Raw genomic sequence first — 26,813 nt, 5'->3', positions numbered from 1 at the left:
AGGGATTGGCTGCAAGATTTGGGCAGAGGAGGTGATGCAAAGGGCGTGCACAGGCTACTGCTTTTGGCTCATCAGCGTGGGTGGCACTGGCTGTCAACATTTTGGAGCAAAGTGATGGTTGCAGCTCAATGCTTAGGCAGCATAACCGTGTTGGTCTTTCAGGAGGAGCTTCTCCTTTCTTCACCTCTCCTGCTGCTGTCAGGTGGACTCATTGCAGGGAGAGCCGGGCAGCCAGCAGCCAGGTTCAGGGTTTAATTTTTCTCTTTCCATTAGTGGGGAATGGGAGCTGTAGGGTTGTCACATAGCATGTTGTGCCAGGATGGATCGTGTTTGCCAGCTGTCCAATCTTTGAGGTTTTGTGTCAGTGCCTTTGCACAAAAGATGAGTTTGCACCTGTGTGCAGCAGCCTCAACCCCTTTACCTGGATGTTATACCAGGGGAAAGCTGTTCCAGAGGGAACACGTTGCACTACCAACTTAAGGTGAGGCTGGTGAGGATCCCATAGCTCTGACTGTTCCATCCCCTCTTCCACCTCCTAGCAGAGGAGTGGTGTCTTATGGGTCTGCCAAGGGATGTGAAGACTGCACTGATAATGGTCCCAGGACATGCCACGCTCTGCATGACTGCTGAACTTCATCCACACTACCCAATGGAGATGGGGATTGGAGAGCAGGAGATTTCTCCTTCCAGGAATCTGCCCCTTTGCCTAAAAGCTTATAAACTATATGTTAAAAAAAAAAAAAAGCAAACTAACTAATTAAAAAGCTTTATGATTAAATGGAACTGAAAATATTTTCCCAGCAGTTGCCGGAAGAAATGATTAATCCCCCCCACTGCCTGTGACCTATTTTCTCATCACCAAGAGCCAGAGGGAGAACAGGGAGGCGGGAGGAGCTTCTTTGTAGACTGTTAAATAGGTCCTGACCTATATTGCATAAATCACAGCCTTTTATTTGACCCTTGGAGATGATCCCAGAATACATGGCAAGATGGATGAGAAGGTAACAAGATGCATCTGGAAAGCAAGAAGGGCCCTTTCCCCAGGGACACTCAGAATGATCTCAGGCAGTTCATTCTACCAGTCTTGTTTTCTCTTAGTCTCATCCTCTTTCTTTTTTCCCTTAATTTTCTGGGGGAGGCTTGGCTAAAGGGGAAGCTGCTCTTCGTGGCAACCAACAACAAGGTGTTCATCTACTTTCCCCTGTTGTCAAATATTTGGACACAGTCTGTCCCTGATCCCAAGGACGAGCAGTCCAAGCCATACTTGGGCGATGCTTTTTATGGCAAAAGGCTTTCAGGAGGCACCAGCACAGGCAGAGAGGACAACCCAAGCTGCCAAGTGCTGTCACTGCAGCTCTCTCTTCCTGAGCTTTGAACCTGTTGGTACATTTTTTTGGTATCTTTTTTACTTCCAAGAGGCACACTTGATCAGATACCTGACTGGGATAGGAAATGTAACGGCTGGACTGGATGATCTTAGTGGTCTTTTCCAACATTAATGATCCTTTGATTCCATGCTTTTGAGATACCCCCAGACCTAGTTGCTCAGTGATGTTATGAAGTTGTGGGCCCCAAGGATCCATCCCAGGAGTAACCAGAATGACCCTCCTACCACATCCGAGCATCCCTCCTAATGCATTTGATCCCAAGGGGGCTGAAATTCACATTTGTGTTATTATTTGGCATCCAGCCTCGGACTTGCTTTGTACGTGTGACTCTGTTTGCTTCAGGAACCACAACAGATTGCTGCTGTGCAGATGCAGAGAGGAACTGCCTGCCAAATTAAGTTGGTTGACATTTTTCTTTGCTTTTTTTTTTGGCTGATAAAACATGACTTTTTAGAAACCATTTCTGCAAATCCTTCGGGCGTTTCACAGACTATGCATGTTTCAAGAAACTCTTTGTTGATCAGACTTCAGTTTCAGAATAGATTTGGCTCAGAGGGAGAAGAACCAGATGAGGACACTAAATGAAGTCTATCAGGAAGTTAGAAGTATGTTATTCTCAAACTCAAAGCAAAATCATCCAGAAAAGCCCTTCAAAAGTGAGGTTGGAGAAACAGCAAAGGAACATAGGCTTTAAACCACCTGGACATGCTGGAGAAGCTCAGAAGGGTGAAAGGAGAGGAGTGTTTGAAGGGAATAAGCAAGCTGTTGAAGAGGTGATGTCTGAGCAATATGCCAAAGGCAAAGAATAGATTTATTAAGAGATTTACCAAGCCATTTTTAAGCCTTAGCCCTGTTAGGCTTGAGGGAAAGTGGTACAGAGGTATGAGGAGAATGATTAAACTGCAGTCACCCTCTACCTGGTTCCAGCCATGGATTTGTGGAGGCACAAACCCATAAATGCTCTTTCCTTGCACGAGGGGGTTAGAGAGCATAGGTATGAGAATACCTTCCTCAGACATTCATTTCCTAGCCTATAAACCATCTTGTAAGCATATCTGTGGCATTCAACTTAAAATCCTCCAGGATGACAGTGTGGGGATGAGGTACTCTCAAACAGTTGGACAGATGATTTTAAAACAACTGTGGTGTTAATGCCATCCAAGGGCTTAGGAGGTTTCATCCAAGCCCTTGGGCAGTAAAAATGAAAACACTTCCTGACCTACTTCTCTCCTTGCCTTCCTGGGAAGGATCCATGGGAGTTCTGAGGCCTTTTCACACAAACAAGGCAATCAGTTTTCTGTGAGCTCATTTTTTCTCGATTTTTGTTGTATCTGTAATTGAGCTTCTTGAGCACATCAGAACCCCCAAGTCCTTCTCCACAAGGCTGCTCTCTATGAGTTCTTCTCCCTCTCTGTACACGTACCTGGGATTGCCCCAACTCGGTTGCAACACCTTGCACTCAGCCTTGTTGAGCCTCATTAGGTTCTTATGGGCCCACTTCTTGAGCCTGTCCAGATCCATTTGGATGGCATTCCTTCCTTGTGTTGTATCTACTGCACTGCTCGGCTTGGTGCCATCAACAAACCACTGAGGGTGCTCTTGATCCTGCTGCTGATATCACTGATAAAGGTGTTAAAGAGTACCACTCCTAAGATGGACCCTGGGGACACCACTCATCACTGGCCTCCACCTGGATGTAGAGCCACTGACCACAACCCTCTGGCTGCAACCATCCAACCAATTCCCTATCCAGTGAATAGTGAGGTTGAAATACCCTACAAGGATGAGAGTCAGTGTGATGCTTCTTGTAGCTGAAGCAAGAAGGCCTCATCCGTATGTTCCCCTTGATCTGATGGCCTATAGTAGACCCCAACCACCAGATGTCTTTTTTTAGTCCAGTCCTTAATTTTTGCCCACAAACTCAACCCATCTCTGGCTATTTCTGAGGCAGCTCTTGGCAATCTCTCCATTTCTTAACATAGAGGGCAATTTGCCCATTTCTCCTTCCATTCTAAAAAGCCCTTGATTGTCATGGTCCCGTTTTGTGAACGGTCCCACCAATGTTTCCACGATAGCAATTAGGTCATAGTTCCCCAATTGCACCATGGCTTCCAACTTCCTGTTAATTTCCCATGCTGCATGCATTGGTGTAGACAGAAATCTTTCTGTTAATACAGCCCAGGGTGCAGTTAGTCTTCTGGGCTGGATCTTGCTCTGATCTACCTCATGTTCACATGAAACAAATAAAAATTCCTCCCTGGCACCCAGTGGAGTTTCCCAACTCAAGTCCCTCAACCACAGGTCCCACTTGATGGGGTTATGCAAACTGTATCTTTGTGACTTCTTTCTGCCAGTCTTTGTCCAAAATCTCATGAGAAGTGAGGTACCTCTCCTGACTGGTGACCCTGTGCCTGGTGGGCTTGCCAGCCCCTTGCAGTGACTTGAAGGCAGCACTTCTCAGTGACTCACTTGCAAACTTGCCATGATTTTTAGCTGATCTGTTCCAAGCAGTGACCCCGCCAAAGAAACCTCACCTGCCAGACAGGAGGTGCTACTGAAAAGAATAAATTGGGTGAATAACCACAGAAAAAGGGGCGGGATAGAAATTTGGAATTTCTGTAGTTCTGAGCATTGCAGAGCCTGATTCTGGTGCAGTGTCCAGAACCTTGGCTCTCTGTTCTGATGACAGATGTATATTTTCTTGGCAGAACCTGAGTGAGTTAAATTCAACAGCAGTGAAGAGCCCCACCAACACTGTGACAGTGCAAAACCTCAAAGCTGGCACGATCTACGTCTTCCAAGTGCGAGCACGTACCGTGGCTGGGTACGGCCGGTATAGTGGCAAGATGTACTTCCAGACCATGACTGAAGGTGAGTCTTCAACTGCCCCTGCATAAACGTGAAACAAGGTCTAGAGAGCCTTGAACAAGAAGGAGGTGCACTGGTTGCAATACTAGTCCCCTTCCTGATAATCCCATCAAAGGTGCATTGATAAGTCTTGTGGGTTTATTCAACCTGGCAAGCACTGGAGAAAGATATGGGTACTTGGTATTCCATGCAGGGAATGACATAGTCTAGGCCAACTTCTGCCAAGTTTTTCTGGCATGGGCACCTGCCTGTTCACTTGGATTTAAAGGAAATGGAATTTATGATGTTCATCTGCAGAGCTGTTGATGACAAATGTGTTTTGGGTCTCTACTTTCTACATTTGTGCAGCTAAATAAAACAAGCCGAGCCAGTTTTCTAGCCTTGAGGCCAAGTAGCAAGGCACAGCATGCATCCACAGGACTAAACATTCCCACCCAAAAAGGATAACTCCATCCAACCTTCCTGCTTGAGAACATCCTCCGTCAGAGCCAACATGAGACATGCTCTGGACAAAGCAAAACCACACCAAGAAGCACCATAGCAGTAGCCATACAAATATAGGCCATCCTTGATGAACGTATTGTCAGTCCATGCAGTAACCCATTCCTTTTTCCTTTCAGCCGAGTACCAGACCAGTGTCCAGGAGAAGCTGCCACTCATCATTGGCTCCTCTGCAGCAGGACTGGTGTTTCTCATTGCTGTTGTTGTCATCATTATTGTGTGCAACAGGTAGGTCAGTCTGAGAGCATCACTTGAGGCCCTCTATACTGGGGCTGTGCAGAGGGATGGCAGCTAGAGATGGAGGGTGGCGGGCGTAGAAGTTGGAGAGGATGGAGATGGGAATGTTAAGTGTTCAGGAGTTGGGTGTCAATGAGCAGTCACAGGCATGGGCTGATGGTTGAACTATGTGATCTTAGTGGTCTTTCCAGCCTGAATGATCCTTGTGAACCCTTCTAATTTGGGATAGTCTGTTATTCCATGATGTGAGGGAAGAGTGCATTTCATTTCTCAGCCTCAGCTGACCTGTGCACGTTGCTCAGGACTCCCTTTCTTTCCAGAAGACGGGGCTTTGAACGCGCCGACTCTGAGTACACTGACAAGCTGCAGCACTATACCAGTGGCCACAGTACGTACCGTGGTCCCCCGCCAGGCCTGGGGGTCCGCTCTCTCTTCGGTTTGTGTTCCTGTTCACTCATTCCTTGCGTTGTACGGGGAGGGCTCAGGGTCCTTAGCCAGGCAGATTTGTGCATGTGAAGACAAGAGGATCCTTGTGCTAATCAGGGTTCCCAGAAGCATGGCCAGATCCTTCTTTAGAAAGCTTCTGTCTAACAAGGCTAAGCTTTTCCAGGAAACTACTGGAGAGATCTGGGCTGCATGTTTGGCTTATGTCTGCTTGCCCTGCACTTCTTCCCTCCGTCCCTGTTAATTGCAGAGGAGTTGGACTAGATGGCCTTCAGAGGTCCCTTCCAACGCTAAGGATTCTATGATTCTGTGATCTCACTGTGCGCTGCTGAAACATGCCTCTGGTTCCCCACACCCTTCCTAGACACTGGCTGTAGCAGCCTAATGCGTTCTGAACCGGCATATTGCATCCCCTAGAACCAAAGTTTGCATTTGTTGCCTGGATCACCCACTTGCATCATTTAGATTCCCACCCTATCCTCTGTGGTCTCTGCCATGCTTAGTAGAGTTTGTGCTCTCCAAACCTGCATGGTTTTGGATACGAACAATGAAGCGGGCACCCATGCATGCCCAACAAACTTCTGCAACATCAAACAAACCTTTCCACATGCCCCCAAAACTCCCTCTCCTGCTGTGAAGCCCCTACCACTACCTTGTCTTGCTGCTCAGATTCTGAGCTTTTCCCAACTTGTGGGAAGCAGAGATATCCTTCCCAACTTGCCTGCTTCCTATGGAGCACTGTCCTCCTGCAGGAGCTCACATAGTTCCTTTGCCATTGACCGTCCCACTGCTTCCAGAATCCTAGTAAATATGGTCTATCTATCTTATTTTTTTTTTACAAATATATGGCATGCTATGCATTGTATCTATATGTGTTGTAGGTATTTTTGGATCTGTAGAGTTCTGTATCTATGTATGGAGGTTTAGATTGGATATAAGGAAGAAGTTTGTTACAGTGAGGGTGGTGAGGCACTGGCACAGGTTGCCCAGAGAGGTGGTGGTGCCCCATCCCTGGAGACACCCAAGGAGGGGCTCTGAGCACTGATGGGGCTGTGTGTGTCCCTATTCTTTGCAGGGGTGACAGACTAGACTTAGGGTCCCTTCCAGCTCAAACTATTCTACGTAATAGGTACAGTACATAACATGCCCTCTCTTGCAGCCTGTCTCTTTGACATCCTCATGCACTACAAGGCACTCCCTCACATCCAGCATTCCTGCTTCCAACCTCCCTACGCACCCTGCCTCACCCTCATTCTCCTCACCAGCCCTTGGCTGCATGCCCTCCAAAATGCCTTTTTCCTTCCTAGCTAGAGATCTGTCACTAAACTCCTGCTTTGTTCCAATCTCAGTTGTTATGTACATCATGTTATGTTTGCAGCTTTGGGATGTTTGTACTTTGTTCCTTTACAGACATTGGGCTTTATTCTGAAAACGGTCGTGCCTGGAGAATATCAGCAGTATTTTGGCACAGGGCTCACGGGTGTTTCTGCTCTTACCTTGGAAACATTTTCCATAAGGCAGAGCACTGAACGGTGACTCCATGCCAGAACAGCATTGTGCTGGCTGCATTGCTATAACTTACCACTAAAAATGACACTCTTCAAGAAAGATTATGTAAATGCAGCTCTCAGTTGTTTGTCAGTCCTTGCTGCATGTGTAAACATACATTCTCACTTTCTGCCGGGGTCTGGTGTGCAACATGACAGCTTCAGGCTGGGATGGCATTAATAGCTGTGCCTTCACAACTGTCGCAGTAGGAGAGGTGCCACCAGATACAGACGGACTGATAACAGGCCTGGGGTGCCTTTTAGCCACATCACTCAAGACACCAATCCAAGGCATAGTCCCTACTCTGTTTCCCAGCAGTGATTGCTGTAGAGAGGCTACTCTTATGCTTAACAGATTGCTAAGGCATAGGCAGCCTGAAAGTCCTTAGCATTGCAGCAGCTTGCTTGTATAGGTCTGACCATCATCCTACATCTGGACTTGGGAGTTGTGCCTCTATTTCTGTGGTCTCTGCTCTACAAATACATCCAATCTGGGGACTGGCCAGAGCACAGGATTGTGGTATAAAGCTGTCCTAGGCTATAGGTAGCAGTCAGGAAAGCAGGGGGCAGACTGGGCTCTCTGTCCTGATTGCGTTGCCCATGGAAGGGTCACAGAATCTTTAATAGAGGGGTCAGTCTTACAGCTGTACAGTAGTACCAGGCACCTTGGAGCCACCTCTATGTAGAAGAGAATCAGCGTGTGCCTCCATTTATGCCTCAAGGCAACCCTCACCATCTCCTGGATTAGGTCCTGGACTACCTGAGCCCAGGTCTTCTCCTCTGCTTTCCCATGTATCTGATGTGATGGTCTACTGAGGAGGAAGCAGATGCAGGGAAGGTCAGTGGGGCCAAGTAGCTCCCTGCTATGTGCTAACCCTCTGCATACACATGCGTTACTGTGCACAGAAACACGCACACGCACAAATGTACTCACATACATGTAGCATACATGGATATACATGCAGTCATGGGCACACAGTCCCATGGAGGCACACGCAACCCCACGTGCACACACAAATAGATTTCTCTTGATGTCAGCTCCAGTTGTGCCTGTCTGTCTGACTCTCCCTCTACTTTACACAGTGACTCCAGGGATGAAGATTTATATTGATCCGTTTACCTACGAGGATCCCAATGAGGCTGTCAGGGAATTTGCAAAAGAAATTGATATCTCCTGTGTGAAAATCGAGCAGGTGATTGGGGCAGGTAGGTGAACTGGGAATGTTGGCTGGGTCCCACAGTCTTGATGAGGATTTAGCCTTATATGTACTAGGAAAACTAACGTGAATAAGGTTTTATGCTTAACTACAGCCTTCCTGGATTGGCAGGAACATGGTGGTCTCTGGACCACATGCAGTCTGTCCATAGTGCCCAGTGCTTCTCACCAAAGGATGAATTCTCCTGGAGCTCACTGCTGGAGCCCCAAGGAGTGGGGTCTCTCAGGAGTGAGGCAGAGCTCTGGAAGGCCAACGAGCTCAACCTGTTTCTCTCTGTTCACAGGGGAATTTGGTGAGGTGTGCAGTGGGCATCTCAAGCTTCCTGGCAAAAGAGAGATCTTTGTGGCCATCAAGACCCTGAAATCTGGTTACACAGAGAAGCAGAGACGGGACTTCCTGAGTGAAGCCAGCATCATGGGGCAGTTTGACCACCCCAATGTAATCCACCTGGAGGGAGTGGTGACCAAGAGTTCCCCAGTCATGATCATTACAGAGTTCATGGAGAATGGCTCGTTGGACTCCTTCTTGAGGGTATGAAATCCCAGGGTCAGAGGAGGACTGGAGGGAGAGATTTGTTCTTTGTGCCAGTATAGCTTGTCCTTCACTGCCCACTGGGGAGGTCTGTGGTCTCAAGAGGAGTGGTGGCAAGAGGAGCCCTCAAGAGGAGGGCTGTCATCTTATGTGTACTCAAGATTGAACCAAGCTTTACTTTTTTAGTACAGTTACATAAATCAAAGTTACAGGTTTAAAGAAAAAGGAAGCTTTCCCAATGCCTTAGAAGTAATCTGTTACTCTTTCACTCCTATGTGTAGCATCTAGGTCAGGTCATCCTGTCCTGGTCATAATGATATTGGGTGGAGTTGGGCTCCATAAATGGAGCCAGGAGTTGGACTGAGTGATCCTTGTGGTCTCTTCCATCTCGGAGTATTCTGTGATTCTATGTGTTTGTACACTTGTAATAGAGGAGTGTTGCTCATTTCAGAGCAACTCCTTTACAGACATGGAGGTGAGTTCTGCCAGATCTTTTACACAGCAGGGCTTCAGCTCCAGCTGCTGTGTCTAAATATTTGCAGGCTTGAGTCTGACATGAATAATTCACTGTGTGGAGTGGATGTTGAATTCAATTGCTTAATAGGAATAGATTACCCCTTCCAAACCCTTCTGTGCAAGGTGTGGCAGACCTGTCACCTTTGGATGTCAGCAGCCATTGGTATTGGTGCCTGTAGGGCATGTGAGGGTGACTTCCAGCCCTTGTGAGCTCTCAGCTCTCCCTTCTCTTTCTTTGAGAGGGAACTTGTGGTGCTGGTGGCATAGTGTGTCTTGACATGTGATGTAAACAAAGACTACTGGCTGTTTGCCCACTCACAACAGGCTGTGGATTTGCACCTCTCATGTCGATTCTTTCCTTTTTTCCCCAAGCAAAATGATGGGCAGTTCACGGTGATCCAGCTGGTGGGCATGTTGCGTGGCATTGCAGCAGGCATGAAGTACCTGGCTGATATGAACTACGTGCACCGGGACCTGGCTGCCCGCAACATCCTGGTCAACAGCAACCTGGTCTGCAAAGTGTCCGACTTCGGCCTCTCCCGTTTCCTGGAGGATGACACCTCTGATCCCACTTACACCAGTGCACTGGTAAAGCTGCTTTTCCACCGCAGGAGGGATGGGTGGGGAGGAAAGGAGTGAGGGAGAAGTCTCCTGTTGATGTTAAGAATGCTTTCCTCAAGGTACCAACAGTGGGAATAATGTGCCAAGTGGGAAATATTAACCGAATGAATGAAGGAAGGTCTTTTCTTGAAGTTTGTGTCCAGTTGTTTTTCCAGCAGCTGTTGATAGGCCTTATAATCATACTATGGAGAAGACTTTCTTGATCAGTAAGACTGCAGCCAGTAGTTTTCCTAGATACCATCTTTTGCAGAGGCAGACAACATCACCGCCACTGCAATGCCTATGAGACGTGTTCTTGGAAATAATTGTTGATAGAGCTGGGGCATGATCTGTAGGAAATGATCCCTCCTAGATCTTTTGGAGCTGCCAGTGAGAAGATGTCAAGCACAGCTCTTCATGAATTCTTTTAATTTAATTTAATTCTTAAAAAAGAATTTAATTATTTTTTATTCTGCTTCTGAGATAGATGACAGCAAAAGGATGGGAGGGAGATTTAAGAGGAACTTGTTTGATTTTTTCCAATTTCACAGTCATTCATGTGTGTGCCAGCACAATGGACATTTTGACATGCCAAGGATTGCTATAACTGTAGGCAGGTGGAAAGAGCTGAGCTTGTTTAATATGGTGAAAAGAAGGCTGAGTGCCCTCCTAAAAGTGACCTGCAGTACTTGAAGAGCAGGAAGAAGTCAGAGCCAAACAGTTTTCCTTCGTACCATATGATGTAACAAGGAGCAATAGACAAAATCATAGCGTGGGACACTCGGGTTGAATAATAGGAAAAACTTCTTCCCCAGGGGCTTGGTGCAACCTTGAACAAGTCACCAGACAGATGAGGAGGATCATCAACCCTGAAGGTTGCCAGGAGCTGGCTGGACAAAGCCATTCCCAACCTGTTGATAGGGATAGTTGAGAGATCCCTTCCTTCTGGGATTTTATCGGTATATCAGACGAAAGTGTTTTGGACATATCTCTTTCAATTGCTCTTTCTTTTTCTGCTGCTATCTTTTCTTAGTTGTTTGTTTTTCCCTGCAGGGTGGAAAGATCCCAATACGGTGGACAGCACCTGAAGCAATTCAATACCGAAAATTCACATCAGCCAGTGATGTGTGGAGCTATGGAATAGTCATGTGGGAGGTGATGTCGTACGGCGAGCGGCCTTACTGGGATATGACCAATCAAGATGTGAGTTGTTAAGAAACCAGGAGCAGGAACACTGAAATCAAGAGCAGATTGCAAGGCGAAGGCATGGTTATACCTATACATGGCCTGTGGCATGTCCAGAACCCTCTCTATCATGGGAGAGGTGTCCACAGTCAACATCTTTCAGTATTCTTGTTGTATTGTCTCTCTGATGAGCTGTCCTTCATGCTCTCTAGGCCTCAGATACCCTCAGGATAAAACATCAGGGTCTTGGGTGGACCCTTTTGTGTGCAGAAGGCTTGTCTACCTCTCTTCTGCAAGCCTGGGTATGAAAACCTTTATATAACAGCATCTTCCTGACCTCCAGTTTGTTTCAGAACTGCCCCTGGGAAGTAAATGAGGACCCTCTCTACTGCCACCTCTATTCTACCATCCTGTGGGCTCGTCAGTCTTTGGGCTTCCCACCTGGCCCTCTCAACTCCTCCCACCCCAATGGCAAATTAGACATTTTTCAGGTCAATACAGCTTCATCCATACCATGTCAGGTTCAGAGAAGGGCAAATTCCTCCTCTTGCCTAGTGGGGAATTTGTTGAAACGAGTCCCTAGTGGCTGAAGCGTGGCTTCCTTGTCCCAGCACACCAGTAAAATCTTTACATTAGTTCTGTGTGACAAAGAGAAGGATGTTAAGTTTTAGGCCCTTCTCAGAAAGGCCTCATTCACATTTGGGTTTCATTATCACTTTCAGTTTCAAGCATTTACTGCAGACATGTCACTGCCCTTCTCCCCGCCTTGGCATCCCGCCGTGCACTTGGCATTCTGCTTTCCCCCACTCGTGTCATTGTTCTCTCCCTTCTGTTCTGCACCTCTTCCCTCACAGCTTCCCACCTCCATCACGCAGCTGGTGGGGATGTCAGAGCCCATGCCCATCTCCTCAGTGCAGCTTGCTGCATGCTGGCTGCTCCCCTGCCTCCCCAGCCTCTTCTCCCCCTTCCTGTGCCGCAGGACATCATGCCCCAGAAGCTGTCACCACTTAATTGCAGCTGATGCTCCCTGCGAATTAGCACACGGCAGATACTTGCTGCAGTTTAGCCTCCTGACCCTTGGGTGTGAGAGTCTGGGGAGGCAGAGGAAGGAAAAAGGGATGCAGAGTGCAGGCTGTGCCCCCTCGCGGGGTGTATCTGCTGGCTGCAAGGCGGGTGGCTCCTTAGGAAATCGTTCAGTCAGTGCCAGAGCCAAGTGCTTGATGGTTGCGTGGACTCCCTCCAGTCCTTCCCCAGGAGGGTCTTAGGTAGCTCACCAGAGGAGTCCTTAGAAGTGTGCAAGACAAATCTGTGGTGGCCATAATCAAGGAGTGAGAACAGACAGAGATGCTGAGATCCTTCTACCAGAGTGACGGGGAGCTGAGGTTTCCTCTTGAAGAAGATCCTTTCTGCGTGTGCTGTTTCCATTATATGTGGCAAGACCGTGTATTTTCCCAGGTCCTGTGGAGAAACAGGGAGACACCAAAGAAGCATAAGGCAAAGCCTTCTTCTCACCGTGACAGTCACCCTTAGGAGCTAAGAAAAGGAACATTAAGAGTTAAATGAGTGCCACTTTGGCCTACTCCTCCATTCAGGGATAAAGATGTTATTGCCACTCTATTGATTTCTCTTCCTCTTGTTGCAGGTGATAAATGCTATTGAGCAGGACTATCGGCTGCCACCCCCTATGGATTGTCCAAATGCCCTGCACCAGCTAATGCTTGACTGTTGGCAGAAGGATCGAAACCACAGACCCAAATTTGGACAGATTGTCAACACTTTAGACAAAATGATCCGAAATCCTAATAGTCTGAAAGCCATGGCACCTCTCTCCTCTGGGTATGCATGCTGTCTTACTGTCTTTTGGTTTCTGTTTGCAGAGCTGCTGTTGTTGGTGCACCATCCTTGCATCTCTCCTGGGTAGCTGTTGTAAAGACCACTTGGCCTATGTTGTTTGCCCCTCTATAGAGGATCAGTAAAAGATGTCAGAGTCACTCTTGTCCCTCTCCTTTGAACTGAGTAATGCTGATCCAAGTCATTCCAGCCGATGGAGGGTGCAGAAATACATGTGCTTGCCTGCCGTTGCTTGTTGTGATCATTCTCTATTTCTGTGTTTCAGGGTTAACCTCCCTCTACTTGACCGCACAATCCCAGATTATACCAGCTTCAACACTGTGGATGAATGGCTGGATGCCATCAAGATGAGCCAGTACAAGGAGAGCTTTGCCAGTGCTGGCTTCACCACCTTTGATATAGTATCTCAGATGACTGTAGAGTAAGTGCCCAGGCTTCTAGTCCCAAAGCACAAGGAAAGATCTCAGTGGTTTAACAACTGATCACTAATTGAGTTTATTTTCTTTTCACATTGTTATATAGAATTTGTTACCTTGTAGACCCACTTCTGGTCTGTTCAATTTCTGCAGAACTGTCTCTATTCTGCAGGCAGTCCTGCATGCAGATTTTGTCCATCTATTGCTCTATATCTGCAGAATTCAGTCCCGTGTTCTCACATTGCATATCCCCACTGTGAAAATGAAAAATGCCTTCAGTGCCTCCAAAACCCCTCCATGGAACAAATGGAGATTTTACAGTGGCATCAGGCACTTCTCCAACCACTGGAGAGCACTTCAGGACTCCACAGTCCTTTTGCACGTCTGGCTTCTAGGCAAAGGAGACATACATGCTATAAAAAAATTCTGGTTAAGAAAAGGCTCTGGAAGTCCACATGGTTTCACTTTGTTCTGAATTGTCCTGTATGCACTAAAAACTTTCCTCAGTGGCAAAATTTAGCAAGTTCTTCAGAGGAAGCAGGCAGCTGAAATCCATTTGTGGTAGTTTTTGAAATCCCTTGGGGCCAGCTGGGGCTTTGATGCCTCTCGGGAAAGATTTGTAGTTGGTTGCAGTTAGCTTTAGAAACCCTTGCCAGGAAAGCACCAAGCATTAAAGCCATGTGTAAGCGCTGTGATGTCTCTGTGCCTGGTAACTAGGAAGGTTTCTTGGAATTGATGCCTAATTTCACACTTTAAAACTATCACTCAATCAGAATGCGTTCACACAAACAGCCAAACTGATTTTTTTTGGCTTTTTTTGCTCTTACTTGCTGCCAGGAAATTCACATGGCAATTCTGACTGCTTCAGTGTATCCATGGTACAGCCCCAGGGCTTTGGGGGTGATTTTGGGACTGTGTAGGCTGTGTGCATACTACAGGAAGAGGACCCTTAAAATCTGAAAGATAACGAAGAAGAACTTTAACCAAACTGGGACGTCAGGCCCACACCAAAACCCAACCCTGCTAGATTTGGTGGATTTTATGCAATATATCTGTTGGATACATTGCAGCCAGGCTAATGAAGTCAGCGTTTTTCTTGGATGTGCTCGGTGTCCATTAAATGCTACTCTTCCCAGTACCTTACCACATCCCTCACAGTATCTTCCAAGTCCTCTCTGTGCACCTTCAGTGTTGTCACAAGGGTACCCTCAGCTCATCCTCGTGTCCCCTATCACTTTTGACAAACCTCCTTTCTACATTTCTCACCTGATTGGGTGGACAGAATAATAGAGATGATAGTCCAGATCCTTTATCCTTGGAAAATCATGATACAACATTACTTGAGACCACCTTCTAAGGATTGCTGGTCTTTGCAGAAGTACCTAATTCTATCAGTGGAACTGAACTGCCACAAGACCCTCTTTTCTTGAAACTGGGATAGCCAGCAAAGTTTGAATGTTTACTGAAAACAACTTCAGTGTGCCAAATGCAGGTGATTTCAGTGCTGATCTACTTGAATGTGAACCTAACAAGGTTGAACAAGACCCAGGGCAAGGTGTTGCACTTGGGTCAGGGCAGTCCCAGATACAAATATGGACTGGGAGTAGAACTATTGAAAGCATCCCTGTGCAGAAGGACTTGGGGGTCCTGATGGATGAAACGCTGGACATGAGCCAGAGTAAAGACTGGTTTTTATTCCTAATCAGAGTAAAAGCAGAAATCAAATTGCCAGACTCTTCCCACAGGAAATGTTCCCTTTTCTTAACTCAGCATATTTGGCAGCACAGAGAAGGGAATGGAAAGCAGCAAGGCGTGCAGTCACTGTAAGGACACCACCCTGATGCCAGGGTTGTGTAGTGCACCAACAGGTTTCCAGTTGCTTTGCTGAGCAGAAATTCGAATGGCAGCAAAACTGTGGCTTGGGTGCTCACTCTCCCACCATTCTTAGAGACTGAAGGGTGCTTTGACAGTGGTCTGCAGCCAGAACATGTGATTTGTGGCACAGATCCATCCTCAGCTTTCCTTCTTCATTCCTTCTTCCTCCTTGTGTTTGACTGGAGAGACAAGGTGTAGAGCAAGCACTAAAGCAAATACCAGCTCATTTGCCACTTGTTCTAAAGGATTTTCTTCCACATTTCCTTGCAGTTTCCATTTGCCCTGCTTTGCTCATTGATGCCCACTCTTAAAATTCTGTTCCTAACACTGAAGGAAAGAGAAAAGGCAATTGAAAATCCTTAAAGTAAGACACGAATGGCATCTTACGAATGCCATCCATTCTCTGATCAGAAGATTCATGACTGAAATTTATCCACCAGCAGGGAGATGAGCAGCAAACTCAGCTGGAGTGATCACATATAGCACTAATGCAGAGTAACACTCATGCTCTTGGTGTGAGCTTTATCTTCCCCAGATGCCTAATATCCATCAAAAACAGCAGCAGTGCAAAAATTAGATTGCCACGCTTCAGAAAAGAGGATAAGTAGCAAAAGTTTATCACTTCATGGCCTCATCAGAACAGTCTGGTAGATGTGATACTTAGGGATATGGTTTAGTGGTGATGGGTGGATGTTGGACTGGATGATCTTAGAGGCCGTTTCCAACCTGAATGACTCTGTGACTCTGTGATAATTCAGGAGTAACAAAAGCACTCATCTTTGCACAGGGAGTAACATTCATGTATCACCTCCTGTTCATCCATCTCCAAGGATGGAAAAGTAGGTTTCTAATTCCTATCTGACACAGCAGGAGAGAGAATCCAGACTTTCAAGAATCCAAACAATACAAGGATAGAAAACCTAAAGCTTTTCAAAGACCAGTTCACTTAGAAGCAGTGAGCAAAGCACTGCATTGGCACTCAGTATTGAGGTTTCCAGTACTTTGGGGGTGCTGCAGTTATGTTGAAACTGCAAAGATTGAGAGGTTCAACCAGGAGAAGAAAAGGCAGAGGAGTGGAGGTTTCACCGAGCTCTCATTCATCCATTGCATTTGTGGGATAAGTGCTGCAGATGTAGTGTGGGGTCTACATCTCCCAGCATAGCACGCTCCAAGGGGATGCTCATGCATAGCCTTGTTCTGATGTACTTTCTGATCTTTGCTGATGTTTATGTGGTGTTTGTTTCTTTCCTCCCAAAGGGACATTCTACGAGTTGGGGTCACTTTAGCAGGACACCAGAAGAAAATTCTGAACAGTATCCAGGTGATGAGAGCACAGATGAACCAAATTCAGTCTGTGGAGGTTTGATAGCGACATGTCCTCGTGCTCCACTTCCTTGAGGCCCTGCTCCCCTCTGCCCCTGTGTGTCTGAGCTCCAGTTCTTGAGTGTTCTGCGTGGATCAGAGACAGGCAGCTGCTCTGAGGATCATGGCAACAGGAAGAAATGCCCTATCGTCGACAACGAGAAGTCACCAAGAGGTGAAACAATGGAAAACAATGGAAAAAGGGAACAAGAAAAGACAGCTATTTTGAAAACAAACAAACAGTGAATTATTTTTAAATAATAATAAAGCAATTGCAGTCTTGAAAAGGGCTCCAAGACCAATGGGAGTCTTCAAAGGAAGAAAATAGAGCAGCTTCATCTATTTCCTCTTGCACAAGGGTTGCTGCAGCTGGGCCCAGACACCTCTGGAGTAATGAGACTTTTCAAGAAGATGAATGGAAAGAATGGTCACAAGAAGCACTTCTCTTTCTCACATGGGATGGCCGCTCTGGGAATGCCCAGCAGTCCTTCCTGAAAGCCCTGTTGGCAAATCGAAGAGGAGAGCTGAAGCTCTTTGGTGCTGTGGAACCAAGTGCATCTCAGAAATTGTTGGACTTCTACAAAAGCTGAAGACATTCTTTTTTTTTAAACAAGTAAACTGATACTAGAAGAGGCTGTTTCCGTCAAATGAGAAGGAATCTGTAACACGGGGGGGGAGGGGGTTGGGGAATGGGGGAAATCAGTCCTTTTTACATCTCTTTATTTTCTCTTGTCATGGAACAGTTTTGTGAGTGACAGTTTCCTAAGGGTCCGTCCATCCACCCTCCAATGGCATCATTGTTTCATACATATCATATGCACAAGACTTATAGTGATGTCCTCACTCGATGCCAATGATCTTTCCCCAGAAGACTTCCCAAGTACAGTATGTAGTAGATTTTGATTACAAATGCTGATGTGTACCTTTATTTTTCGGTTGTCATTGTTGGGAGATTCGTCCTTTTACCTTGCTTTGTTAACACCAATATGTGAGTTTGGGGTTGGAATTTTTTTGGTCGATTGGGGTGGTTTTTCTTTTTTAACGAAAAGGAAACAACATTTCCAAGCATCATATCATTCAAGAACTTAAATCCTTTCCTTGCGGAAGGAAAAATTGCTTATTGACAATATGCCAGGAGAAAAATTTTTTTATATACACATTTCCTCATGTTTGCTTGTTTGTTATTTTGCAATTCGTTTCGACCTGACAGGTGTTCCCAACTGTTGGGTTTCCTGTTGTCTGATGAGATGAAATGATCACCTGCTCAATTCAGGGTTGTTGGTGCAGTGCTGAGCAGTATGATGGAAGGGTTATTGCTTTTGTTTTATGGAGGGGAAGGAAGGATGGGAGGGTAGTTGTGTTCTGAGTGGGAATGATGGCTGTCAGCCCCTTGGAGATGTCTGCTTAGAAACATGTCAAGGTTGGTTGGTGCACACGGTTTCTAGCTGCAAGGTTGTGGGTGCTTTGTACCATAACCAAGCTCTGTGGCAGTGCTTTGTGCCCTTTGGACACACAGTCCCTTTGTTAGGCAATGCCCAGTTGGCTCAGAGCATCATCTCAGCCCGTTGCCTCTAGGATAGCACAGGGGAGCAAACACTGAGTCCAGGTCTCTGTAGGAAAGTGCCATGGTTGAAGCTCAATGACCAGCTGGTGGGTTTATAAATAACAGAAATAAATACTTTAGTTACTGATAAATACCACCAAGCAAGTGCAGGGCAAATAGAAATTATAGTAATGGGATTGTTGTCCCCGTTCAGCACCACCTCATGTCTCCTGGAACATGCTACCAGCCTCCATGGCAGGGTTCAGCTGCCCACATGTGTCATATTTGCACACATCTGAACCTGTGTTGATAAACCTTCCTCTGCCATTGCCATGTCATTGCGCTCATGTTCAGCAGCATGGGGTGCTGGAAGGCATGCACTGGGAGCTGTTTGCTATGTTCTCCAGGAGCTGAATCCAAGAGGAAGGCTGTAGATGGAACTCCCTGTTTAGACCTCAGTGGCCAGACATCACTTTTCTAGATAAGTGGCCATTTATAAAGTACTCAGCATTTCCTGCTTTCAGATCAGATGGGAAAGCACATATAAGTGGCAGCAGAGCAATTTCCTGCAACTGAGAGTTACTTCTCTGCTATCTCCTTTACTTGCCCTACTGCCTCCTTCAGGGCAGAATCTGACGTAGAGAGAGTTTGGAGTGAGTGGACAACAGGCATTGTATGCAGGCAGGAGCTGGACATTTCAGCTGCCCTGTATGCGGTGTGTGTAGTGTGTTATCTAGCTGGAAGGATGTTTTGAACGCCCTTGAATTCAGAAAGCACTGCTCCAGATCATCAAATGAACTCAGTTTAAAGAGGAGGATGCAAAAACTGACGGTGTCAACTAAACAGAGTGCTTTCAGAGGGCACACAGGGAAGGAAGAGTCTTCTCCAAGCCACCTGTCCCATAGAACTGCTCACGTGGGTGTCTCTGTCTTGCAGTGTAGTGGCTGTATTTTAACAAGGAGCTGTTGTCAGCTCCCAGAGGCATGGCTTTCCCAAAGGCATGGCTTTCCCAGAGGTCTCAGAATCTTTTTGGTGACAGTTGGGGCTGAGGGAAGCAGGGTGCCATGCCAACCCTTCTAGCCACAGCCAACCACCTACTTTATGTGCAAGGGAGCTTTGCAGGACAAGGAGAGCTGTCTGACTTGAAAACTCACCAGCAAATTCCTATGGGGCAACCATGTGGAAGGAGCACGTGATGCCCTTCAGTTGTCTTTTCTCAGACAGCTCTTGGCTGTTCTCTGCCATCAATGCATGCGTGCTTATACCACGGAGGAGCAGTGGCCAAGCAGTGTCCTATCAGCCGGTGGGGCTTGGAAGGACACTTCAGGTTATTTGTCTCAGTGCACTGAATCTCCTCACTGAACTGCATTAAACACATCTACCTGCCAGACCCAACCCACTGTGAAAGAAGGGACCACACAGAGCTCAGTGCCACGGCAGCTGTCTGCAGGATAGAGAAAGCACATCCTTATCTCTTCCTCTGACCAAAAAAATCGCATGATGGCAGTCCTACAATAATACACTCCCATCTATTTATATCAGGCATTGCTGCGACATCTGTCCGTGTTTGTACAGGACTAATGGAGAATGAGACCTAAAATGGAAATGATCCATAAAACACTGCAATTTTCTGCATCCCTACAGCTTTCCAGGGAGGATGAGGAACCGAGTTCCTGTTAAGTACTTTGGTTGTAAATTATTCTGGTGCATGCTCCAGTGGACAGCCTAGTCACTGAAGTGACTTTAATGTTTATACTTCATGGGTATCAAATGTACTGCTATGAAATATGAGTGTAATGGCAAAATTCAACAAATAAGAAGGGGAAAACGGGGAAAAGTCACTTGCTAACATTTACACTGTGAAATAGTTGTGCATATGCATGTGTGCATGTGTGAATACTTAACAAAGCTCATCACCATGTTCTTTTTCAGGCAGCTTGTTGCAATTTTCACATTTTCCCTCCATCTTTCAAGCTACCTCCAAGACCTCTTCTCCTCCACTGTTGCCCACTGCCATCTGCTGCCGAGGCCACGTTTGTCCTGTGATGGCATCCAGTAGAAGAGCTGAGCAGGACGCTAAGTTGAAAATATGTTAGTTGGCCAAGTTCAAATCACACAGAGTCTCATGAATATGTGGGTAGTAGAAAGGTAAAGGATTCACCCACGATACTGCATTTTATGGGTCACTTTCAGCCCTCTAATTAACAGCAAAGGGAAAAAAAAATGAAAAATGAACTTAAAAGGCACAGCACTGCCATGAATTACTCACCAGCTGTGGCACAGAGCACTACAGGCTGCACTCCCCCTCTACAAATTATCTCCCTTTCTCCCCTAAAACCCCAGAATTTCATGAACTCGTTGTAGATTTGCAGCTTGCAGCAGATGAGGATCTGTTTGTTATCATCTGGTTTCTCTCCATTGTATCCTCACTACCACACAGTAGATTTCAGTCTCTCCATGGGGTCCGGGTCAGTGTTGCTGTTCCAGGGTCTGGCAGTTTTGTTCAAAGGCAGAACATTTTATCCCCCAACTCCATGGCAGCCATGGTACAGCAAGCCACCATTTTGGTGTTGTTGGACTGGTTGGCATCAGAACTTGCACTCTGCTGCATTATTAACAGCTACGTCCTCTGATAATGCAATAAATCTGTGTCTGTCTCGGATTTATGAATCCAAAATGTGTGAAGTAAGACAAAATATGTTTTAGTCTTTTTTTTTTTTTTTTCATCTCCCTCTCTGTGTGTCTGACTTGAGGCTGATTTATTGTAGGTCTTTTCCATCTTCACATTTAACAAGCTCTTCACATACAGGATTCAGCATTTTGCCCTTCAGAGTTGTAAGAACAACTGATATAGCATCAGCTTCATGGTTGCACTCTGTGGCAGTTATCCAGTGCAGATAAAAACACCCTAAAATTTACCTTCTTTGCTGTGTTCCACTCCGATCTCTTAGAGAAACTGGTGTTTGGAGTGCTTTCAGCTCTAGGATCAACAATCCTTTACTCCCAGCAATTAAACTGAATTTTATTCTGGGTGGTCCTCAGTGTTCGAAGAGTTGGACTCGATGATCCTTATGGGTCCCTTCCAACTTGGGATATTCTGATTCTGACGTGTCCTCAGAATGGCAGCCTTCTTCCTTTGCATTATCTACTTACAGCCATGTTCTGTATGGTGTCTCCAGTCCATGAGTTGAGCAGCAGTGCCATCTGCTTACAGTGGTGGGTCCACCGTGTTCACAATTCAGTGCACTTCTGCCACTGGCTTTTCATGAGCATTGACCACAAAAATTATCTTCTGTGCTGCTGATTTCATTTTGTTATTGCTGAGAGCTACTGGAGTTCTCCTGCTATGCAAAAAACCTGAATATCTGTATTTCTTTTTCGCTTCAGACACATTTTGGGCTCATCTTTAGAATTCTTCAGGGTGAGTCATCCATCTCTGGGATGATTTTGCTTCTTGTAACCATCGAACCCTTCCCAGAAAGAGAACATCACTTCTGTCCATGTTTACTTCCATGTGTGAGGCATTCCACAGTCCTCCATGAAAACTCCCTGCATCATGCAGATATTTCCTCGAATCTGATTTATTGTTGTGCCTCTGTGTTATTTCTACACTGTCGAATGTTAGCTGTACAGATTTGGGACTAAAAGCAAGACATCATCTCTGCCCTCAAATCTGTGTTTGTCTTAATTTGTATTCTCCACTGCCCTACAAATGACTCAGCAGCTTCTCATCGTTTCTCTCAGTTCTGTAGGAGATTTGCACTCCTCTGCAGCCCTGTGCTTTGTGGGATAGCAGCACACACGTCGTATGGTCTGATCCCTGACTCATTTCTCCTCTGGCAGTTGGATGTTCACAGTTCCCTGATTGTTGTTCAGAGCACCACGAGACTTAACTGTGTGCCTCATCTTTTCCACGAAATCCATTCTACCTTTGTGAAAAAAAAAAAAAAAAAAAAAAAAAAAAAAAAAAAAAAAAAACTTGTTTGATCCTTTTCCAGTTGCCAAGTTCAGGATTTTTTCAGTTACTTTAACTGTAGCTTCTACCTCTATGTCCAGGATCAGTCTTCAGCTGTTGCACAGACAGCACTGTGTCCCTTGGCAGTCCTCCTAAAGAGGAAAGGAATACACTTTTTGGAGACATCAACAGCCAAACAGCTGTGTTAGCAAAGCTAATGGAAGGAGAGCAAGAGGGACTCAAAAGAAGCATGACAGGCAAATCCCTCTTTTGCCCAAAATATCTTTCTTCTGTGCTGCCCACTCATTGATTGTGGTCTGTGGTCATCAGGTTGGCTTAAGAGGTTGGGGGTCAACGTTGTACCCCCTCTGAACAGTTCCTTGGGTATGGTGGACACCAGCCTGGGGCTGATGGTCTGGCAAATCTGCACTCTTGCTTGGCCTTTGCTTTTGGAGAATGAATGCAAAGACTCTGATTGCTAACAAATGCTAGCACTCAGCCTTTACATGAGTGTTGTTATGAGCCCTGAGATCTCTTGTGTGCTGAATTCTCAAAGGGAAGAAACTAAGGGAGGCAGAAAAGGGCAGTAGGAACAGCCAAAAGTCTTTGGAGGTATTAGATTTTGAATTTAGGTCTGACAGAGGTAAACGATAAGAAATTTCATGCCATTAAATAAGATGTAGCGAAGGTGAGTAGGAAGGAGCCACCATTTCTCACAATAAACAAATGCAGATGAAGTGAAATATTTTCTGACACAGAGCACAGTGACTGAATGCTGGAGCTCACTGCTGCAGGATGCTGACGGTAAGAACTAGATTCAAAGGATGACAAATTTGTGTAAGTAAAATCTGTGTTAGCTTCCTCAACACAAAAATACCTCTTCTGTGCTTTCTGGGACACAGATGCCACTGGCTGCCCAGGGAGCTGTGGGTGCCCCATGGCTGGAGGTGCCCAGTGCCAGGCTGGAAGGGGCAACCTGATCTGGTGGGGACAACCAGCACTCAGCAGTGTTGGAATCTCTGCATTGGATACTGGCTCAACTTACATGAGCAGTCTCCGTTGGTTGCATGCTTATCCAAACATGAGTCCAAATGGACCCATGCACATTGCCTCGAGGATGAAAACTCAGGAAAGGAGCCAGGCACAAGCTTCTAAAACAGGTGAAGAGGTTTCAATGCAATGTTGTCATTCAGGGCTGGGCTGCGTGCATGCAGTGAAATCCCAGAGGCATCCAAGAGCAGACACTGAGTGCTGGGGCCTCCAGGACAAGGTGCAAACAGGTGCTGAGTGCAAGGTGCAGTTATTGAGTGCTGACCCAGTTCCGACGCTGATTTTTTCCTCTTATGTCCTGAGGACAACTTAGCTGCCAACAAAACTCTTGCCACTTGGGATACCTTTATAGCATAAATAAGAGCTACTTGACACAGGCAATGATTAATTTCCCTCTTCAGTATGGCCTACAGATCCCTGCAAGCTATGGGAAGCTTACAGGGGCTAAGGAAAGGCACACAGTGCTTGGTGCTCTTGTATTGCCTTCAGATCTGTCTTGCTTCACCCCCGCTGAGACTCATCTCCAGTGCAACTCTGCTCTTTCTGCTCCTCTGAAAGGGAAGAACCAGGGTTTTTCTAGCTGATCCTTTTATGAATTCTCTTATAAATGACCGATCTGGAACTCAAGATCTGGAGTTTTCTTTTAAGCTGTTCAAGGAAATAAGCCACCCAGCTCACCCTTCCCTGGATCAACATGTGCAGAATGAACAGACACTGGGACAAACCAGGGACTGGATGTTTGCTTCTCTTCCTTCACTTGTAGATCCACAGAAGCTTCATCAGAAGGTGCTCTGCTGAATGCCCTCCTCTTGTGACTTCATCCATCTTGCACACTGTGATCCTTACATCCCTTTTCTTTCCTATTGCTTGTCCCCTGGCATCAGCTATCTCTGCTCTGCATGTTTTTCTTGTCCTCTGTCCCTTTCCCAGTACAGGAAGGCTGGATGGATTGCTTAAGTTTGGGTCATCTCCAAGGATTCCCCTCCTTGGGCCTGGCTCATCACATCTCTGCAGTAAACCTGTATCCAACTGCATTTCTTCTGATGAAAACATCCCACTCTGCCTGTCCTCCTTGGAAACATCATCTTCACATCCCAGATCTTCCTGGAGGAAGGAGGAGAAATTTTTATGAAACTGAGGCAAGAGTGCTAGGCTCATTGGTCATCATTTCCATGGAACAGTTAAAGGCAAAGGGCCCAGCCCTACCTCTTACAGCAGGTAAATGAACACACCCATCAGTCTGAGCCTGAGAATTCCCCACCAGTCTTTCAAAAAATGGTCATGCCCTCAATGGGCAATTGTCGAGGACTGACACCCACCCCTAAGGTCTCTGACAGGAGAGTATTTACCTGGTGCCTCATGTCAAAGGGAACCTTCAAGTGCTACGGAGCTATGCACAGCTCAGCTGTAGGGTTGCTTTTCTTCTGGTTGCTCGTCCAGAATAAGCTCAACAGGGAAACCCTTCTTAATTTTTGTGAGAGTGTCCAATTGATTGATGCCAGGGCAAAAAAGTAACAGATCTTCCTGGAGAAATGATCGGGGTGTCCCACATAATGTGATGGCTTGACTTGATGATCTTGAGAGCCTTCTCCAACCTAAATGACTCTGCAGTTCTGTTAGGGGCATGGTTGAATTGGTAGTGTTAGGTTAATGATTGGACTTGATGATCTTCATGGTCTTTTCCTAAATGATCGTATTCTATTCCGTGATCCCCACTCACTTTGCCAAGCTCTGGGCAGGACACAGGTGAGTTGTAACTGGGACGTGAGACCTCTATTCGAGCTGAGGTGGGCTCAGATAGTCAAACTACCCTCTGGAGCCCCAGATATCTCATATCAATGGGCTGCTGAGGAGATGAAGAGCTAACACAGATGCCTGTGTTTCTGTTTTTTAGGGAGGACCTGTCCTAGCTCAACAGTCAAACCTCAGGTTAGCAATGCAAAGGAGAAAGTAAGAGGGTCTCGGAGGGAAGCCTTATGCTGAAGTCTGGGAGGTGAGATTTGTGGGGAAATATGACTGTGATGTAGGGAACTTTGTAGGGAGATTTTGCCAGGCTCTGAATTCCTTGTGGCTTTGGAAGGATCTGGCAGTATAGGATGGGGGAATTATGTTTACCCTTCAACTACCCCAAATCAAGCTCGTCTAGTCAACACCACATCTTACCATTCCCCCAATCCAAGGATCCATCAGCTGGGCTCCAAGGGCATCCCCACGCCTGGTTTCCTACTGTTCATCATCCTGTGTGTTGGCCATGGCCCTGCGGACAATGTAACACTTTTCATGACAGTATTTGTATTTTTTTAATTGTGAATGGGGAGATAGTGTGCAGGTCCTTGTTACACAGGGATGTGTCTTCCATTCAGATCAGGGCTTCCCCTGGCTTCGTCAGATGTCTATCGATGTTACTGAGAAAAATAAAGAAAGAAATAAATCAGATGTATTTATAAAGGAAACAGAAACCCGCTGCTCCAATGCCTTTGTAGGAGTATTTTTAACAAAACATTTTTTCAAAATAAATGTGAATTGTAAAGTTTGAAGCATTTGCTTGTGGCTTTCTTTTCTAGGTGCTTTGTCAAACTTCCAGCCTTCCCAAGAACACTGCTTTGGTGTAAATAAGAATGTTAGATAAACATAAGGGTAATTGATCTCTTAGGAGAGAATGAGATGCTCAAAGCTGTGGATGCCCCATCCCTGGAGGTGCACAAGGCCATGGATGGGGTCCTGGGCAGCCTGAGCTGGTGGGGGCACCCAGCCCATGGCAGGGGATGGAACTGTGTGGGTTTTAAAGTCCCTTCCAACCCAACCATTCTGGGATTCTATGATATGATTGATATAGCAACAGGCAAAATAGCTAGCAATACAATAGAGCACTGTAGAGGGGAGTAATACTGTCCAAATACAAAACTGGTCTTACCTGTTCTTCTCCCAGACCGCTTACATGCTTTCAGAGCAAACCATTAACAAGAAATCTCTGTTGGATAGAGTATAAACTTGATCTTCCTAGGCTGTAAGTTTTTACTTTTCTGACCCAAAAAGGGAACTTTCCAGGATAATGCTGTTTCTGCCTTCTGTCATCCATTCTCCTAATAACTGGTTGCTATTTGAAAGCCAGCTGCTAAGAAATGAGCAGTGAAATGCACAGCTCAGGTTCCCCTCTCCTTTTGACAAACAGCAGCCCAAAATCTCCCCCCAAGCTTCTCTGCTGCATTCCCCAGCGACTGAGAGGTTCGGATTTCCCTCCCATCACATTGATGCGAGCCATGCATAACTCAGTGAGCATTAGTGGGGAAAGGCTTGATGAGAAACTGCTGTGTAATCAGAATCTACCATGGGTGTCTGGGGTTGCAACTTCCAAAAGGGATAGTTAACAGAAAGAATGACATTATAGGGAGATCTGTCACTACATCTCAGCTCTCCCTGCAGATGTGGCCTAATTAGGGACAGTTTCTCCTCAGGAGGAGCAGTGACGTGCTGGCACAGCTGCACAGGGAGTGGCGAGGTTCACCATCCATGGAGGTGTTCAGTGTGGAGATGTGGGCACGATGGGGTGGGTTGTGTTGGACTGGATGATCTTAGAGGTCCTTCCAACCTTAATGATTCTATGATTCTGTTATTCGAGTGAGCCCTCAATATGTGATAGTCTTAAGCACAGTTCCCTGATAAGACCACATACGGTTGGTTAAATGCTTTCCGGGTTTCTTAAGATCCTCCATACATCTGCATTAAA

The 26,813-nt window shown here is 46.2% G+C and overlaps 1 protein-coding gene across 4 annotated transcripts in view; it reads left to right on the top strand.

Moving 5' to 3' along the window:
• Window positions 1–25,623, top strand: part of EPHB2 (EPH receptor B2) — a 107,866-nt gene extending 82,243 nt beyond the window's left edge. The window contains exons 7-16 of one of the 4 annotated variants that reach the window (XM_085242637.1): window positions 4,097–4,259; window positions 4,877–4,985; window positions 5,318–5,430; window positions 8,069–8,191; window positions 8,486–8,733; window positions 9,622–9,837; window positions 10,903–11,052; window positions 12,677–12,870; window positions 13,151–13,306; window positions 16,434–25,623. In XM_085242637.1, the coding sequence (XP_085098763.1) occupies window positions 4,097–4,259; window positions 4,877–4,985; window positions 5,318–5,430; window positions 8,069–8,191; window positions 8,486–8,733; window positions 9,622–9,837; window positions 10,903–11,052; window positions 12,677–12,870; window positions 13,151–13,306; window positions 16,434–16,542 (1,581 nt within the window). In that variant the 3' untranslated portion in view covers window positions 16,543–25,623. Of the gene's footprint in view, window positions 1–4,096; window positions 4,260–4,876; window positions 4,986–5,314; window positions 5,431–8,068; window positions 8,192–8,485; window positions 8,734–9,621; window positions 9,838–10,902; window positions 11,053–12,676; window positions 12,871–13,150; window positions 13,307–16,433 lie in introns of all 4 variants that reach the window. The other 3 variants (XM_085242636.1, XM_085242639.1, XM_085242638.1) reach the window with 3 other exon arrangements.
• The last annotated feature ends 1,190 nt before the right edge of the window (window positions 25,624–26,813 follow it).

Source organism: Meleagris gallopavo, chromosome 23 (assembly GCF_905368555.1).
Source record: "Meleagris gallopavo chromosome 23, MGAL_WU_HG_1.1, whole genome shotgun sequence".
In the NCBI taxonomy this organism is placed as follows: domain Eukaryota; kingdom Metazoa; phylum Chordata; class Aves; order Galliformes; family Phasianidae; genus Meleagris; species Meleagris gallopavo.
This window is presented reverse-complemented; position numbering and strand designations above follow the sequence as displayed.